Source organism: Bufo bufo, chromosome 2, assembly GCF_905171765.1.
Source record: "Bufo bufo chromosome 2, aBufBuf1.1, whole genome shotgun sequence".
In the NCBI taxonomy this organism is placed as follows: domain Eukaryota; kingdom Metazoa; phylum Chordata; class Amphibia; order Anura; family Bufonidae; genus Bufo; species Bufo bufo.
This window is the reverse complement of record NC_053390.1, coordinates 756773732-756793799: the sequence shown is the minus strand read 5'-3', so window position 1 is coordinate 756793799 and position 20068 is coordinate 756773732. Positions and strand designations below refer to the sequence as shown.

Sequence of the window (20068 nt, the reverse complement as noted above, 5' to 3'; positions counted from 1 at the left end):
ATGCCCTCAACATTGTGATTGACAGGGCCACTCAGTGTTCACTACATCCTGCCTGGCCATGTCAATCAATATGATGAGGGTGCTGGCAAGAAAACCCTACCATGTCCTATAGCACATAGTCAAGAGAGTCTCTTGGAACCGCCTCCCCCTCCTGATCTGATATTGATGACCTACCCTGAAGATAAGTCATCAATATGTAAAAACTGGATGACCCCTTTAAGAACCCAGAAGGCCACATTATTTCATCTTATACCATCAAATAATAATAATAATACATAATAAAATAATACATAATAAAATAAAAACCATGAGATTAAAAAATTTTATTCTCATACATATCCAGAAAATTGCCTGCAATTTTTCTTCTTCAATTTCCTTCTAAATGAATCCAAAATATTCCTTCATATTCACACAGCAATGATGAAGTAGAAGTGCTGCACTTTACATTGTCCACCGAGCCATGGTTGGGCTGTGGTGCGGACATATAATACATCCAGAACACGGAAGTGTGAATCCAGCCTAAGTGGCAGTGGTAGATGTCATCACCTTCTGGCCAGTTCTGGACACTGGGTATCATCTGTTCAGGTCCATATTTCTAGTGTTTGAGTGGGGTGGTGCAAAACTGTTGCCTACAGAAGCTTCGGTTTGCTCGGGTCTTGGAGTAGCATTGGGATTGCCTTCTGGTCTTGGAGAACTGTGGACATTTTGTACTCTTCTGGACTGCAAAATATTATCTGGAAAAAAGAAAATGATAGAATAACTCACATTTTAATTTTAGTATAAACATTTTGTACATATGAACTGGGCTCTGGTTATGTACAGTTGATGCTGGGAGAGCTCAACTCACCAACAAAGAAGAAAACATGCAAGGTCTCCAACATGTAGGCTCATCGTGGGTACAAAATACCAACGTTTTAATATATCTGTTCAATAGCAATCAACTTACCTCTGTCAGACCCTCCCTCTCCATCTTGGGTTTCGGGGTCAGGCAAGATGAATATACTGAAACCTGCCCTGCCAATCAGGAAGGAAAGAGAGGGGCTAGCAGAGGAAGCAGGAGGAGCATGAGAGCACATAGTGGTTTGGGCCCGCCCTCAGTGCTCTTAACTGCTTATTTGCATATGGATTAAAAGTTTTTTCTCTCCAGAATGAAGTGATGGATTGTTAACTTGAAGATATCATTACATTTATTTCTTAATCCAGGTGTGCTCATCCAAATTCTTAAGGAAAACTCAAGGCCCCTGGAAACAGCAGTTTGTGTAACTCGAGTAGGGCATTTGTTCCAGCCGCCATCCGTGTGGTTTTCATCTGTTTGATGTGTCAGTTTTAATCAGTTGTTTGTGAATAATGAATATGATATCATCGTGTGAACTGTGTCTTAAAGTGGATTCCTGTAAGTGAGACTTGTCATCTGATTCCTGTCACCATCTAATACCACTTGAGCAGCGCAATTCTGATTTTTCTTGATTGTGATATTTTATGTGAGACTTGTCTGACCTCAAACAGATCCAGCAGGGCTTAGTGGGAACGGGCTAGGGGAGCATTATTTCTGTGTTATGATATGCATTCAGTTGATCTAGCCCTACAAGGCTGTGAATTTCCTAGTGACAGACTCTCTTTAAGGACTCCGAGGGCAATAAAAAGGAATCTAGAATTTTCCATTGCCCGGCAGGTGTATTATGAGGGTGCAGCTAAAAGGGAATGGTATTATGAATGGTTATGTATATGGTGTTCTAGTATATTCTAGTAAGTTTCTGTAAATGTGTAGTAGCGCCCCACATAGGACGGAAAATATCTGTATAAAAGGTTGATGTAACAATTCATCTGGTTGCTGGGAATGGGAGCACATTTCTGTACATGTATGGCATTATTATATTATTATTATAAATAAATAATAATAATAATATTTGTGTTCTCTATATAAGGACAGATGCAGGTAGCAGAGCTGACCTGAGACTACTAGAATACTACATTCGGTATGGCAGTGACCTCCTGCTTTCTCTTTATCATCTCCACTACTTTTCGTGTTGGCAGAGTGACCATCAAACAATGAGGTTTACCAGACGTCAACACTGACTAAAGTGCAAATAACGCAGAGACTAAAATCCTAGCAGAAGATAGATGAAGCCACTTCAAATATTTACTTTTGCTGGGCAGATCTACATTTAGTGCCATCTAGGTAAAATCATGGTGACCTCGAAAAACAAAACGGATGTAAAAATTAAAAACTCAATTCACATCAAAGAGGTTCTTTGAGACCAGCAAACCTTTTTCACATCTGCATGGTGGGTCAAAAAAAAATAGAGCCAAATAATAGAGAATTGCGGCACACGGCTTCTTTTGTCTGCAGTTTATAGCATTTATTAGTGTTACATCACATGGGATTTATGATCCAGTTAGATTTCAAAAGAAAATTAGTCACATACACTAGATTTGGCGACCGGACGTTTCAGCCTATCAAGGCCTTCCTCAGCGGTCTATTATCTAAGATGAAACAATATGGATTCAATAAGTGACTGGATATACGTGAAACAATAAAATTAAGAAAGTGCATAATCTAACAAATCAATAGAAAGTTAAATAACTGAATCAAGATATGTGCATAATCGACAGGAGAGTACACGACATCCAATGCATAAAACTGAATAGAAATCAGAGGTTATGGTATAGGCAGGTATGGTGGGAAGCTAAATCCCAGTTCCTGGTGGGGCTTCTATAGTGAAAGTATAGGAGGGATGGTAATCACCTTTATGGCTGTGTAGGGTAGACTGGACATCATTGGTAATGGTACATGAGGTCATCCACAGGTGGCTAATATAAAAATAATTTACCTTAGTGTGACTGCTTGTATTCAATGGCGCCATTTTAAAATGTATGGGATCCCGGGAGCGCTGGTCACGTGAACCGGACGTCCCACGACGCTGGCGGCGCTGACGTGCATTCCACCTGTGTGTCATCTGGCTCCGGCTTCCGCGTCAGGTGGAATGCACAGGTGGAATGCACGTCCGGATCACGTGACCAGCGCCATTGAATACAAGCAGTCACACTAAGGTAAATTACTTTTATATTAGCCACCTGTGGATGACCTCATGTACCATTACCAATGATGTCCAGTCTACCCTACACAGCCATAAAGGTGATTACTTTCACCATAGAAGCCCCACCAGGAACTTGGATTTAGCTTCCCACCATACCTGCCTATACCATAACCTCTGATTTCTATTCAGTTTTATGCATTCGATGTCGTGTACTCTCCTGTCGATTATGCACATATCTTGATTCAGTTATTTAACTTTCTATCGATTTGCTTGATTATGCACTTTCTTAATTTTATTGTTTCACGTATATCCAGTCACTTATTGAATCCATATTGTTTCATCTTAGATAATAGACCGCTGAGGAAGGCCTTGATAGGCCGAAACGTCCGGTCACCAAATCTAGTGTATGTGACTAATTTTCTTCTGAAATGTAACTGGATCATAAATCCCATGTGATGTAACACTAATAAATGCTATAAACTGCAGACAAAAAAAGCTGTGTGGCGCAATTCTCTATTATTTGGCTACGACTTACAAGTCCTTGCTCGCACTGGCAATAACGGTGTGCGGTGCTCTACCTCTACAACAACAAAAAATAGAGCCATCACCAACGCTCTGGTTCAGGCACCAAGATCCCTTCTATTAGCTTCCAGTCCCCACTGGACCAAAAGTGTGACCTTCTGTCTACACACGTCACCACTACTGGTTAACCAATGGCCTCAGTGGTGAAGTGTGCAGGCATGGCATATGACCGCTGCCACCACTGATTGGCTGGCATTAGTAATGTACTTGTAGATGGCACATCACACTTCCAGTTCAGCAGGCACTGAAACCGGAAAAGGGTTTTCCGGGCTCCTAATATTGATGACCGATTCTCAGGAGAGGCCATCAATATCTGATATGTCGGTATATTCAAGCAAATGAGAGTTAAGGTATAGTATTAGTAACTAGTGATCAGCGGCAGGGGTCATATTCGAATTCGCGATATTTCGCGAATATTTCGTAGAATATTCGTCGAATATTAGCAAATTCGAATATTCGTTATATTCTACGATTTTTTTTACTCAAAAAATCGGCAAGGTAATGATCGTGTAATATGCGAAGTTTCGTATTCTAATTTTTATTGAGAATTTTTCAACTTTTAGACAAAGAATATTATAGCACTATATTAGCTAAATTGCTCTATATTCGTTTTTGTTTTTTTCGAATATTTGCTTTATTGCTATAGCTTCGTTTTTTCGAATATTCGTAATATTCTAAAACAAGAATATATAGCAATATAGCGAATATTCTAAAAAAACTAATATAGAGCAATTTAGCTAATATAGTGCTATAATCTTCTTTGTCTAATAGTTGTAATTTTTTTCTCATCTGAAGTTCAGATTGGAAAAAAATTACAACTATAAAAAAAAGATTATAGCACTATATTAGCTAAATTGCTCAATATTCTTTTTTTTTCCGAATATTCGCTATATTGCTAAAACAAGAATATATAGCAATATAGCGAAAATTAAAAAAAAAAATGAATATAGAGCAAAATTCACAAACACTACTCCTAAAGTCAAATATATTGCAGCCTTCTTATTGGCCCAAAAGCTAGAAGCAGGGAGGGATCATGTGTACTGATAAAAATCGAATATAAAAAACAAACAAAAAAAAACGAATATTCGAAATTACGAATATATATCACTATATTCAAAATATTCGTGAATTTTCGAAGTACCTATATTCGCGATAAAAATTCGAAATTCGAATATTCGTGATCAACACTATTAGTAACCACACACGGTTACTACATTTTGAACAGAGCTGTGACTCCAGGGATGGAGGCTCCAAAGAACATCTAGTTGGTGGGGATATCGGACCCTCACCGATTCGATATTGCTGACTTATCCTGAGGATAAGACTTCAATATTTGGAGCCCGAAGAACTGCCTTTGCAATGAATGAAGCCAGCCGTCCTCTTGTGATGTGGTCTCACCTTGTAGAGTGTATAAGCACCGTAAAATAAGTGTAGTAAGAATGACAGACATCAGTACACGAACCTGAAAAAGAAGTTAAGAAAATTGTATAATAACAATATAATAATTTTTTACAATTCTAAATGATTATTGTAAATGGTAGATTAAACATTACCAAAGAGGAATTCAGTATGAAATGCCAAGAGTCAGTCAGCTGCAGGTAAAGCAGCACCAATGTACAAGGACTAATGGTGTCATCACTGCTTTGGTTTTGACATCTGCAGAAAGAAAATAGATACAACATTAACTTTCCATATAGTTATATAGTAATTATAATAAAATAAAAATGAAATATAGGAATTTTCTTTGTTAACATAGGTGCTTTTCACTTCCATAGCTTCTGGCAACAAAATACCGCAGCATACAGTGGTAGGTATTTTATCCTGCAAAATGCCAGTATCCATGTCGGAAACCCTACAGATCCCATTATAATTAACATAAGCCACATCTAGGGATTCTGGTCTTCTGCTTCAGAACTGAAAACCAACATTTTACTGTATATGTTCACCTAGTCTAAACTGCTAGCTTGAGTATGTGTATGGGGATGGATTGTAACATGCCCAATGCTTTGTTTCCTCAGCACATAAACCTTATCCCCCTCTCCACGCTCTCTGTGAGGTTCTACTTTTGCGAGAGAAAGCAAGAGAGAAAGAAAGAAGAAGTTAGAAGCTGCATGGCCAAGCATAGGAGTCAGCAAGGTAACTTGCTACTACAGCTCACCAGACTTTGCTGCTTGTGAGGGATTACAGTTAAGACACCTGTCACACTTAACCATGTTCTGGCCAGACGTTCCTCTAAAGACCTGTACCTGCACTGGAGACTACAGCTGTGATTGCCGTTCAATTACAGTTCATAGACAGAGATTCTAGAGAGAGAGACTTTAGCAAGATAGCATACCAAGAGTGCCATTATTGGCCACTGTGCCAGCCTCCATGCCTCACCCTTTGAGAAAAGGATTTGCACTCAAGTAAAAAGAGAAGTTTATTCTTTTACATCTGGCCTGGTTTCCTGACTCCTAACACACCATCTGCTGGCTATTGCACCATTACACCTCCTGCCAGGCACCCATACACCCTACAACCACCAACATCAAGGGCACCCCAAGCTACCATCAGGCAGGAACCCCAGCGACAGAGAGTGCCTAGAGGGAAGAAAGGGTGCGTCTACATTCACTGCCTGAGCAATGCCTGAGGGAAACCACTATGAAACATCATATCGTAAGAGCCATTACCACTCCCATCCTCCACTCCAGCTCCTCCATTTATGCCCAGATGCAGCCAATGTGATATATTATTTTATCAGAACATATTAATGGAATATTTCATTGTATGTCTACTGGATGTATAGATAAAAGCACATCCACCAGCCTGATTAAAGGGACACTACATCAATATATTCGGCGTATTTTTATGTGTGTTGTTTTTTGTACAAATAACAGGTGGATGGTTTCCAAGATATAAAATGCCACTTCCTGCCCTGACTCTTTAACATCCTCCTTATTTGGACATTTAGTAACATAGTAACATAGTATATAAGACTGAAAAAAGACATTTGTCCATCCAGTTCGGCCTGTCATCCTGCAAGTTGATCCAGAGGAAGGCAAAAAAAAAAACTGAGATAGAAGCCAATTTTCCCCACTTTTTAGCAGAATAAAAAATTCCTTCCCGACTCCAATCAGGCAATCAGACTAACTCCCTGGATCAACGACCCCTCAAGTCAGACCATTTAGCACAGCAAACAGCCATGCTTGACTTTCTTAGTCAGACCATTCACTCCGACCAGAAAAGAAAGGGGGATGAGTGACTCAATTAGAACATCACACATTACACTGATAGGTGCAATGCTCTTCTATAAAGAGAACAATGGAGATGTTTTCCTAATTCTACAATTTAATATTATACTGACAGATAACATCACATCCCCTCACAGCAGCAGTAAAATGACATGGGTTCCCTGTGTATATAGTAGGTTTATCTCTCTGGACTGACTGCTACAGAAGGATGATATTCAGTATTTAATTTTCAATGATATAGGGCTGTTGGAATGAAAAGAAAAATGTGTCTACTTTGAATATTGATTTATAAATGTTGCATCTTTGGCCACGCCCCTTTCACTGAAGCCACACCCTTACGCCACACCCCTTTTTCAGGCTAGACGCAGATAATTTCTCTAAACCTAGATGCTGCAAATTGCACCAGATTTTGGCACAATTTACCCCACATTGTAGATAGAAATGTGGGCTATTCTCCGTACTTTCTTGCAGAATGTTCAAATGGTTATTTGGCTGAAATTGGGAATATCCAATACCTCTGGGATATGAAACACAGACCCCCAGTGAATCCTGATTATTACGCTGTACTGTGGTATTTCTTTGGCTCCGCTGTGGTGGTGTACACCATTGGAGATGCCCCAGCATCACTATGGTTCGGGTAGAAAACATCTGAGAGACCAGAGACTATCATGTCCGTCAGAACATATATGAAGCTCCACAACCGCACCTTTCATACAGCTCTATCACCAAGGAACGGTTGTTAAGAGATTTCTCAATTTTCAGACGTCTCAGTAAATACTCAGGTATGGAAATTGCTTCTTGGGCCAGCTGGGCTAGATTGAATAACCCCTAAAAAATATATAAATAACTAGATCAACAAGGAAATGTCCACGTGCATAATATACAAGATCAGGAAGGATTATAAAGATTGTGAAATATTCTGTTGTGTCAGTTTCCATATGTACTGCTGCCAGTAAAAGCAGACATATTTGTTTACCTGAGATTCGCCCTGTAACGCTGCCTGCGTGTACAGCTTCATTGAAAGCTCCAGGTCTTTGGGATGATTTTTGCCCCCGTAGTAATACAGATCACCCATCTTCAATACAGCTACAAAAGATATTGTTACTACTCAACATTATAATATTCAATTTATCCATAGGTAATCAGAAGCAACAATACGCGAGTGTTATCACACATGGAAATGACTGCATTGTGTTGATAAATATATAGCGCCATCTCCTGGCCAATAGATGTTACTGCTCGTAAATAAATTGCGTTTTGTCTGTAAAATGCTATAGAATATGAAAACTTGCACATGTCCAGGTTCATAGTCTAGATACCTGCTACTTTTCATTTTTATCTATTACTATTCCAGAAAAAAATAACATACTACAGGAATGTACTGACATATACCACAGAGACATACCGTAAGTAGAAGGATTGTGCTGATTTACAGACAAGTTATAATATCTCCAAATACAAATATCCCCTAAGGGTGCTGTTGACAATGCCTAAAAAGACAAAAATAGTATATTGAAGTGGCTGTCCCACAAAAAAAAGATTTTACATATTTCAAACAAGTACCTGGATCTGAATACTTTTGTAATTGCATGCAGTTACTATAGCCACAATTGAGTTTCTCAATAAAATGTATCTGTATAGCGCCACCTACTGTTTGTTCCTTTCCTTATTTATTTGTCCACCTCATTAACCTTGCTGAGGTGGTCACACATGCTCAGTTCCATCCTTCACCTGCCACCAGCCGGATCTACTGTTAGAAGCTTTGACAGTAAAAAGGAAAAGAAAAAAAAGTGTCCAGCAGTATTGATCCCTTTAAAACATAACTTTTACTTATTCATCTTATATAAAATAATACCACCGTAGTGGTTCACCAGTGAAAAATAGTGAGACAAACAACAATAATAAACAATAATAGATGCTCCTGGAAGCCTTCCTTAGATATATTGAGTGGTGAGTGAACACAGGGCAGCTACGGGGAGCAGTAGGTATATCTAACCTGTCCCTTTCGCTCACTCTGACTATTTCCTCAGCCCAGGGACGTCCCCTGATGGTGGAGACTCCCTGTCCTCGTACCTGGGCTGACTGCCCTGCGTTTACCCTCCTCTCAAATGAAATAATGAAAGATACTTAGCACAGCTCCCCAGAAGCTGACGGGTGATACTCTGTGTCCCAGGTAAAAAATTAACAACATGGACACCAATAGATAAAACAAGACCAGATGGTATTTATAAATAGGTGAACGAATATATGTATTGCCTATAAAAATGAGGAACCAGACACTGGGGCATCAAAGCTGAGTATACCCAAGCTAGTTCATATAACCCCGCACTGGGGCATCAAAGCTATGCATTCCCAGGCTAGTTCATGTAACCCCTACGCGTTTCCCCTATTGCTAGGTTCATCAGGGGGCATTCACGGTCAAGGGTACAACCGTCATCATAAACAGATACATGAGATATACTTATGATATAGTGGAGGAAACAGGATCAGAGACGCAGACGATAATGTGCATAGGACCAAGGGACCAATTGATATGTCCCACTTCGTGTCCAGGAGGAACGGGACGCTACTGGGACGCAGCCAAAATCTTTCTGGGTAAAGTACTGGCCCTTATCTCATTGGGCCCTTTAGCCTCCTGATTGCCTAGGACACGAAGTGGGACATATCAATTGGTCCCTTGGTCCTATGCACATTATCGTCTGCGTCTCTGATCCTGTTTCCTCCACTATATCATAAGTATATCTCATGTATCTGTTTATGATGACGGTTGTACCCTTGACCGTGAATGCCCCCTGATGAACCTAGCAATAGGGGAAACGCGTAGGGGTTACATGAACTAGCCTGGGAATGCATAGCTTTGATGCCCCAGTGCGGGGTTATATGAACTAGCTTGGGTATACTCAGCTTTGATGCCCCAGTGTCTGGTTCCTCATTTTTATAGGCAATACATATATTCGTTCACCTATTTATAAATACCATCTGGTCTTGTTTTATCTATTGGTGTCCATGTTGTTAATTTTTTACCTGGGACACAGAGTATCACCCGTCAGCTTCTGGGGAGCTGTGCTAAGTATCTTTCATTATTTCATTTGAGAGGAGGGTAAACGCAGGGCAGTCAGCCCAGGTACGAGGACAGGGAGTCTCCACCATCAGGGGACGTCCCTGGGCTGAGGAAATAGTCAGAGTGAGCGAAAGGGACAGGTTAGATATACCTACTGCTCCCCGTAGCTGCCCTGTGTTCACTCACCACTCAATATATCTAAGGAAGGCTTCCAGGAGCATCTATTATTGTTTATTATTGTTGTTTGTCTCACTATTTTTCACTGGTGAACCACTACGGTGGTATTATTTTATATAAGATGAATAAGTAAAAGTTATGTTTTAAAGGGATCAATACTGCTGGACACTTTTTGACCTTATGATCCTTCTGTACCAAATTGATATTGATTTAGCTGGACATATAAAAAGGAAAAGAGCTGCAGCACAACGGATGCACCCTCTGAGAAAGGACTCACCTTCTGAGCTGCGGTAGGTAAAGAACTGCAGAAGAAAGGACATGCTTCCCCTGAGCTGCCAGTTTGGAATAGATCTAGCATGACAATTGGAGCAATAAAAGGGGACATCTCTGAATCCCTCTGGATAGTGTAAAAAACAAAAAAATCTTACCTCCTCCATTTGCTCACTACAGGCCGGCCGCTGCCATCTTGATTGAAGATCTCAGCCAAAATCCCATGCATGGTGACGTATGACGTCACCAAGCCGGCCAGCTTGACAACGTCATCTTGGGTTGCTCAAGACCTTTAAGCAAGATGGCAGCGGACGGCCCGTTGCAAGCAAATGGAGGCAGTAAGTATGATAAAAAAAATAAATCTGTTAATTTTACACTGTATTATTACTGTCTGATGCCGTGATCATGCATGAACACGGCATCTGAGGGGTACAATGATGGGGGGGGGGGGGGCGACGCTATTGCAGCTCCCTGTCATTTCACCCGCTACTTACAAAAAAATGTGCTTCATGACAAAGTAATTCGGCAAAGCAGCCGAATCGAATTTTCTAAAACTTCAGTCATCCTTAAACTGTATGTATAACCAATAGATTTTTGTGATATATATTTAAGTCCCTAAAAAACAATATGTCGCAACTCAACTCATCAACAGACAACTGACTTGTCAGCCAGCTGAGGACAAGGTACTGTAGAGGCAATGAGGCTTGACAGTACCCAAAGCATGACTTCCTGTATATTTTAGGCTGAGTTAAGCATGATGTGCGTTTAGCATGGGGTGCACAACCTGTGGCCCTTTATATCATTCTGTGCGGCCCCCAACCATCTGGTGACAGACATGTATGTCTATGGCTGCTCACATACATTTTTCATGTATTAGATGGGAATCCTGGAGGTGTAACCAGACATTTATAGCATATACTGTATGTACAATATGCAATAAATACATCATTTCAGTTGGTAATACTCCGTTAACATTTATTTTTGGCCCTTGGGATTCCCTCAGTCTGACAATGTGGCCCCCAACCAGAAAAAGTTGGGCACCCCTGGTTTAGCATGTACAGTACCTCAGGAAGGCTACCAACATACACACTAAAAGTGTCCATATGTAAAAATACCACAAAACAGGTATCGCAGAAGTATTGCAGATTATGCCATTACAGACATTATCCAGTAACAGAAAACGTAAAGGTTAACCTAACCCCTTAGTGACCAGCCTGTTTTGGGCTGGCCTTAAAAGGGTTTTCTAGGATTTTAAAACTGATGACCCACAGTATCCTCAGAATAGGTCGTCAGTATCTGATCGTGGGGGTCCGACACCGTGTCTAAGAAGGCATTGGCATTTCTGTGAGCACCGCTGCCTTCTCGCACCTTATAAAGCACAGCGCCGTACATTGTATAGTGGCTGTGGTTGGTATCACACTCAGCCCCATTCACTTCTGCTCCTAGGTCATGTGACTGATGAACATGACGTCACCGGCCTAGGAAAAGCTCACAGGAGCGCTGCTGCCTTCTCAAACAGCTGATCGGCGGAGGTCAGTTATAATGTCTTGAAAAACCCCTTTAACGACCAAGCCAATTTTTTCATTGTCGCCTTCCAAGAGCTTTTATATTTTTCCTTCGATGTAGCCATATGAGGGCTTGTTTTTTGAGGCACAAGTTGTAGTTTTAACACACATAACTTACTGATTAACTCTTTCTGGGAGGAGGATGGGAAAATGGGAAAAAGAAGCAATACTGTCACTGAGTTTTTATGTTATAAATGTATAGGGCATTTATTTTATGGCATACTAACATGATAGCTTTACTCTCTGGGTCAGTAGGACTAAAGTGATACCAAATTTATATAGTTTTTTTTTAGCCTTTTCCTACCTTTGCATAATAAAAAAAATCCTTTTTTTAAAAGAAGAAAATGATTTTGCATTGCCAAATCCCAAGATTCATAACTTTTTTCTTTCTGTGGAGCTGTGTGAGGACTTGATTTTTGTGGGACGACTTGTAATTTTCATTGGTATCATTTTGGGATACATAACACTTTTTTTTTTTTTTTTACAGCGTTCACCATACGGGATAAATCGCATAATAATTGTATAATGTGGGTTGTTAAGGACACAGTGATACCAAATATGTGGAGATTTTATTTTTGCTATTTTTTTATGAAAAAAGGTGTATGTTTTTCCATGGATTTTTTTTATCTAATAAAACTTTTTTTTAAACCTTTTAATAGGTTATAATAGGTTACCTATAATAGGTGTTCTTTTGATCTTTTCGAAAAATACACTGCACTGTTTAGGCAGTGCAATGTATTTTACTGTCAGTGCTAAACTGACCTCCACCAACAGGCTGCGCCAGAGAAGCTAGGCCTGCTAGGACACGTTGGAGGCAGGCCTGGGGCCTCCATTAGACCTAGTTTGCAATGCCAAAACATGGGCACCCCACGATTTCATTTCATTTCATGGTCCAATCCATTAGAGCAGGAGCATGGCTCTCAGGCCCCTTAGTGCCAACTGGAAAAAGGGGGTATGGGTGGTCACTAGGGGGTTAAACTTTTACATTTTACAGTGGGATCTCATGGGTGATAGATGCCACTGTATGGCACCTGCCAGAGGCATCTATTAAACATAAGCTCTGATGTGTTAAATGGAGGCCATAAACATGATGTGAATGTACTCATCCAGACCTGGGGGTACTACAAATTGTTTATTGCTATGTGATGTATTTTACTGTTTGCTTCTGGTAGTAGCTACCAGCAAGGAAAGGTTGGCATAGGTTGGCAGAAACAGAGTTAACCACCCTGTTCTTCCCCTCTTGGGAGGAGTGGGCTAGACCGGCTCCCTGCCAAGTGGGGGAGTTTCTGTCCAGAGACAGTGTGGAGAGGAGGCAGATGTCAGAGCTCCTGCTCCTGTTACCAAATACTCCAGGGAGAAATACCCAAATTGCCCTTAGAGATTCCAGACAGCAGAGTGAACTGCCACATCGGCATCTACATACACTGATGTAAGGTGAGGGATTAGAGCCAAGCCACTCATCACCAAACAACCATTAGGCCAGTATCACCAGTATAACCATTAGCCAGTGCTTAATTGCAGTCATCTAACCTGCCTCCAGATTGCTTGCTGATGCCAGAGAAAATGTTTACCATGTTGCAATTAGTAAGAAAGACTTTGTTACATTTAACTCTGACCTGCTTGTTCAGCACTATATTTCCACTACACACATTCCACCGAAGGACTAGCCTAACATACTGTATTAACCCCTTCCTCACACAGCCATTTTCCATTTTCATTTTTGTTTATACTCCCTGCCTTCCAAAATCCATAACTTTTTATTTTTCCTGTCACATAGGCGTATTTGGGCTTGTAGCATTTGTTACGTTAAAGGAAATGTGCCATCAGAAAATGAGCTATTGTTTAAATACAATTTTTAAAGACTTATTGGCAATGTTATTTTAAATTTTCCATGTCAATATCTATACTTAAAGGGGTTGTCCGGGTCCAGAGCTGAACCCGGACATATCCCTTTCTTCACCCAGGCAGCACCTCTGAGATGAGCATCGGAGCTGAATCTCGCAGGACAAGGGCTTTGTCTTGCACGATACAATGCTCGCCCTTGCCCCGCGCTGTATCGTGCAGGACAAGGGCTTTTTTGTTCACAAACTTATACTGCTAGACAGAGGCTCCCACCTAGCAGTGTTCCTGGTGACATCACCGGCACAAATGGGCAGGCTTTATCTCTGCCCTAGACATTTTACAGACTAGGGCATCGCTAAAGCACGCCCAATAGTGGCGGTGACGTCAACGGGAACACTGCTACGTGGAAGCCACCGCTTCGCAGAGACCCAATACGTCACCGGATCTAATGAACAAGCCATTGTCCTGCGCGATTCAGCTCCGATGCTCATCTCAGAGGGGCTGCCTGGGTGAAGAAGGGGATATGTCCGGTTCAGCTCTGAACCCAGACAACCCCTTTAAACAAAAAACATGAAATCCTGTGTTTTCCCACTCGCCACTAAGCCATATAATTGGCGTCACTTCTTGGTCTGTATAGATCACTTTACTGCAGTTACCTGCTTATCTATACACACAGGCAATATCATTACAGGCATAATTATAATCACAGATAAGACAGGATCCACCATTCACAATAGGTGATTGTCAGAGCTTATCTATTCTTCCCTTGTACAACGACCTCTGCACAGGGCACTGGGCATGTCTAGAAAACTCTCCCATAGAAGTCAATGAGGTCCCCTCCTGACCACTGTGTCTATGGCCCATGGGGCTGCCGTAAAGCAATTTTCTTAATGCTTTCTAAATGCTGTTAAGAACAGCTCAGGCAAGGTGGCCGCCCCCATAAACATGTACAGGAAATAGAATAAATAAATCTACAAATCAGAAAATAAAAACGGATTAGAAAAAAACAATATGTGCTGATATCTGGTTTTATCTAGCAGAAACATTTCCTTTAAGACAAAGGCTTGGAAAACACATTTTATTTGCTTAACCATATTCTGACATTTAGATCTTTTTCATAGTGATTTTTGAAGAGTGATTTTTACTTTATATTGATAGTATTTTGGGGTATGTACGACTATTGATCTCTTTTTAATCAATATTTTGGGAGGTGAAATGACCAAAAAATGCTAATCCAGCCATTTTGATATTTGGTGTTTTAGATTTTAATAGTTTCTGCATTTTGGGACATGGCGATACTTTTAGTTATTTGTATATGTAAATGGGTAAATGGAGTGATTTGATTTTTTAATTCTTTTTATTTCTATTTTTGGAAAACTTTTCTTCACTTTTTTTAACTTTATTTTTAACCCCTATAACTATTGCAGTCTATGGGAAAACTGGGAAAATAGGAGCTCTACAATGGCAGGCCTGGGAGCATTCAGACTCTCAGCTGCCATAGAAACTGAACGGCTCCTGTGATATCACTGCGGGTGCGCCGTTTAGGCTCACCCGCAATAGAACTGACGCCCTATCTCCAAAAGATCACTTAAAGGGAACATGTCACCAGTTTTATGGTGTCCTAACTAAGGGCAACATAAATAAGTGATTGATTCTCTTAGCACAATGCTGGGTCACTTTCTTTAATTGACCCAGTCAATCTGCCAACATCTTGTATTGAAAAGCTCCAGCTGATAATGATGAGTCATGAATATTCATGAGCTCCTTCTCTCCCCGCCCACCTGCTGCTGAATGACAGTTATTTTCCATATGAACCAGCAGCAGGTGGGCAGGGGAGTGGCTATAGCTCTGAATTAAATATACGCTGGACTCAATGACATCACGCTGGACTCAAATCAGCTCATTAGCATGCGGCATGTGGCATCTTTGTGTGTATATTATGAGATAACCATCTGTCACACCAGTAAGTGAATACATCTAAGGTACTTTTTAGTAGTTAATGATTGTATATAATTAGTTAGATTATAATCAAATATCCACATGACAGGTTCCCTTTAAATGCCGTTGTTGCAATTGAAAGTGGGTTACATATTGGTGATCAGAGTTGTCTTCAACGACAGACACTGCTGCTGGACGTCTGCTATGGAAAACAGGTTCTGAGCGGGCCCCAGCTTTAAAGAGCCAGGATCCTCCATACAGGTAAAATTATTTTAGTGTGAGAACAGAATGATCCCAAGTCAGAAAAAGAAAGAGATACTAACCAAATGCTCTTCACAAAGGTATGCCACATTTGTCTGTGACATCTCCACTCCGGCTTCTGCAGTCAAAATAAAATTTAGAAAAGCCTCATCTCTGCAAAAAAGAAAAAAAAATCTAAATTAAGAACTAGGTAACATCATCAGTTTGCATTCCAACCTCAAAGTATGTATAGTGCCTCAGTTTTAAATGATCAGACCTGTATTAATGATTGTGGATGTTGTGGTTTAATGGTTGGTTCCCACAAATTAATGTACAGTTACAATCATGGGATGGCACAGGCACATGAGCTGTGCCCGGCCATCTGGAGCGGGAGTCGGATGTAATACACAGCTGGGCTCCCACTCCAATGCCCAAGAGATAACTCCAACCAGATAAATGGAGCGGGAACTTGTAATTACACTGCGCCGCCAAAACTTCGACGGACAGCTGATCGGTGGGGGTTCCAACATCTGCCACTATAAGTCATCAATAAATATGTCCTGGACAACCAATTTAATGAATTACCTTTTTTATTTTTCTGGGCTACTAAAATAATTTTAGTGTCATTTTTTATTATAACTAGTGCTGTTTTAATGTTGTTTAGTGGTTATTAGGGGTTAAAACACATTTTTGTTCGCCAAGAGGTCATAGAATGCCTCTAGGGAACAGTCAAGGGGTTGTCACTGAGTAGAACCGACCACTGGACCCCTATGTGTAAAATGTGCAGAAATTTTGATCAATAAGGATGCATTCACACGATCGTATGTATTTTGTGGTCTGAGAAAAGCAGATATGCAAAAAATACAGATGACATCCGTGTTGCATCCATTTTTTGCTGATCCATTATAGCAATGCTTATCCTTGTCTGCAAAACGGACATGGATAGGACATGCTCTATCTTTTTGCAGGGCTACGGAACAGACATAAGGATGCAGTCAAAACACGGTGTGCTGTCCGCATTTTTTGTGGACCCATTGAGATGAATGGGTCTGCACCCTATCCGCAAAAAATGGGGTTCGGATGCGGACCAAAAATACGGGCCTAAATGACAAGTTTTACTGAATCTTTTCCCACAAAAGAATGTATCAATCTGCTCAGCTCCTCCTGCTCTATAACATGCTGCCTGGTAATAGGACATCATGTTCAACATCACAAGTTCCCTTTAAAAGGGATCATACTGGATAAAAGGTCTCCCACTTTTGTCTATGGGATGTGTCTGGTTTTATCTTTTTAATTTGTCCCTGTTTGAGAAATAACTGTAAATTGTCTAAATCAGAGCAATGATCGTAAATCCAACGTACAAGGCACCATCCAGGTAGGCATTTACAGCTTTCCGGATAACAAGTCCAATGTTTCCATTCTGCTCTGCAACAAATTTAGCCAACCTAAAAATAGGAATTAAAAAATACTTTGTAACGAATGGTTTCATCTTGTGAATACGTTAATCATGATTTTTACATCATCTTTGTAATGCAATTACTACTGAAGGAAAGAGGTTAGGATGGGTTTACAGACTACGATCCTGTGAAGCTCTGATCCAGTTGTATTTAAAAAGTCACTGTACTTTCACACAATTTCATTTAATAGAGAATGGTGTAACTAGCACATTTCTAAATCACTTCATTTAAAACATATGCCTGCATTCACCTGAAAAAAGCTGTAAAGTATTGGCCACTAGGGGTCTCACTTCCACCAAATTTACAGTCCACTGTCTGTTGTCAGGTAAAATCTGCCCTTAGTAACAGATACTCAGAAGACGGCTCACAGCAAATGGGAGCATATCAGAACTAGCTGAGACCCTCAGCCTGATAAAACAACTGCTTCTAAACCGTTTTTGAAGATTATAGGTGCATCCTGCCTTTCTGTAAGTGTTATTTCCCTCTCCTTATCTGTTCTGTGAGCTGAAGACAAACATAGTGGGAAGTAAGGGAAAGGACATCATGGCAGTACAGTGCTGGCAAATTCCACATAAGGGATATGCCCCTGCTTCTGATTGAAATGCATCTAGCTGTGCAGCTGAAACTGGGAATAATAAAAGAGATCAAAGAGACTTTAGGGAAGCCCTAAAAGACATATTCCTTTTTTTGAAAACTCAGGTATGCTTTAAGATTTGCTGACTGGTTGAAAAATGATTCCTTTATAACAGTAGGATCACAGAATAAAAGCAGAGATCACTACACTATGGGTTATTATACTTACAGTATTGCAGTGGTTGGATCTCTCTGGACACCCCTCAATATTCCAGTGATTAAATATTGTGCTATGCTGATAGATGCTTCAATATGGCCGCCCTCAGAAGCTTTTAACATGAATTCATAGGCTCGTGTCTGGAAGAAAATACAAAAATATATATAGGGTCAATAGCTTGTCTTTGTCCTGCTTTACTTTGTCCTGCTACATGTTCAAAGTGAATGTACCTACTGCATCTCCAGCATCTGATAAAAGACCGTAGAAGCTTTATTGTGCGCCTTTAAAACCAAACAGGGAACTCCTATGTGTTTCAGGTCTAACAATAATGACCCTTAGGGTGCATTCACATCACCGTTTAGCTTTCCGTTCTTCTGATTCGTCAGAAGAAGAGAGAGAGAAAAAAAAACAGGATCCTGTAAAAAAAAAAAAAAAAAAAAAACTGATCCTTTTGCATCAGTTATGCATAAGATTGCATCCATTTTATTTACAGGATCCTGTTTTTTCTCTCTCTCTCTCTTCTTCTGGCGGATCAGAAGAGCGGAAAGCTAAATGGTAATGTGAATGCACCCTTACTTATGCCATGAGTAAGAGTTATTATTGCTAGCCCTGAAATGCGTAGGAGTTCATGTGTCCATGTTGGATTTAAAGTTGATCAGACATGTATTGCCTATCCTGTGAGCAGGTGATACGTTTCAAGCTTGCGCCAAGCCTTTCAACTGACTGCATTCTCTAGTGAGCTTCTTCTACAGCAGATGTAGAGGACCTGGTATAAAGTATACACTTCCCAGAATGCAAGTCACTGGAGCAAGCAGCATGCAGACATTGAGCATTGGATTATCATACAAGCTGTAAATCAGGAAACATATAGGATAAATAAAGCTAAATAATAACATAGTTACTTATGTAGATTATATTTGTAAATTGCAAAACAGTGTTGCAAGGTAAATATATATATATATATACACTCACTTCATTGACACTAACTTCCCCTGGGTAGGTACCATGTAGATGCATCACGCCGAGGTTAAATGCTGCATCTGCATTCCCTTTGTCATAGGCTTTGCGCCAATATTTCACAGCTCTGACATAGTCTTTCCGGAAATTATGGTAATACCAACCCAAGCCATTAAGAGCTTCAACTTGTCCCTGGGTGCAAAAAGAACAACACACACCATTGTTTAAAAATCAGTACATATTATGCACCTAATCTTCTAGACCTGATTTCCTGTTCTTCAGAACGTAGAATTTCACGGATGCCAACAATGAGGAAGAAAATGTCTTCCTTATAAAGTCTGAAACAATGCATTAATAAATTGTAGATAAGGAAATGAAAGATCTAAAGAGATGGCTAAGTGTTAAAGGGATACCATATTTCAACACGAACTTGATGAGCCATAAAAACTGATTCTTCACACCGGCACACCCCTGGGCATCCTAATGCTTGGGGTGGCCAGGCTCTGCTCCCGGTGAAGAAATAGCTAATCAAACTTTTATGATGTTGTCTCAATGCCATAAGGTCTATTTGCTGCAGTTTTTGTCCAGCCGAATCCTGGCACCAATGCCGGAAACGGGCTGTTTGTAAATGACTTTCTAAGGCTCAAAAACACATCCGTCCATCCAGTTCAGCCCATGAGGTCAAAGCCAATTTTAGGGGACAACGTTCTTTCCAAACTCCAAATTGCTAAAACCGGAGTACCTCTTTTATATGTTATCATCACCTTTGCGGCAGATTTTTTCATTAACTTTAAGGCCATTTTCTTGTTCTTTGGAACACCATCACCCTAAAAAAAACAACAGAGAAACCTGTAAGAACATGCGCCGTTAACACCTATATGAAACTACTATTCATACTAGAGCGCATGTCTACGTCAAGGC

General features: G+C 40.4%; 1 protein-coding gene across 2 annotated transcripts in view; it reads right to left on the bottom strand.

The window, feature by feature from the left end:
- Nucleotides 1-355: 355 nt before the first annotated feature.
- The window catches only part of SEL1L3 (SEL1L family member 3), a 97088-nt gene continuing 77375 nt past the window's right edge, over nucleotides 356-20068 (bottom strand). The window contains exons 14-24 of one of the 2 annotated variants that reach the window (XM_040419013.1): nucleotides 19912-19974; nucleotides 19163-19339; nucleotides 18203-18330; nucleotides 17305-17388; nucleotides 16027-16117; nucleotides 8256-8340; nucleotides 7827-7936; nucleotides 7557-7678; nucleotides 5174-5276; nucleotides 5019-5082; nucleotides 356-734 (exon numbers count right to left, since the gene is read on the bottom strand). In XM_040419013.1, coding sequence (XP_040274947.1) covers nucleotides 574-734; nucleotides 5019-5082; nucleotides 5174-5276; nucleotides 7557-7678; nucleotides 7827-7936; nucleotides 8256-8340; nucleotides 16027-16117; nucleotides 17305-17388; nucleotides 18203-18330; nucleotides 19163-19339; nucleotides 19912-19974 — 1188 coding nt within the window. In that variant the 3' untranslated portion in view covers nucleotides 356-573. Of the gene's footprint in view, nucleotides 735-2046; nucleotides 2196-5018; nucleotides 5083-5173; nucleotides 5277-7556; nucleotides 7679-7826; nucleotides 7937-8255; nucleotides 8341-16026; nucleotides 16118-17304; nucleotides 17389-18202; nucleotides 18331-19162; nucleotides 19340-19911; nucleotides 19975-20068 lie in introns of those variants that run through there. The other variant, XM_040419015.1, reaches the window with a different exon arrangement.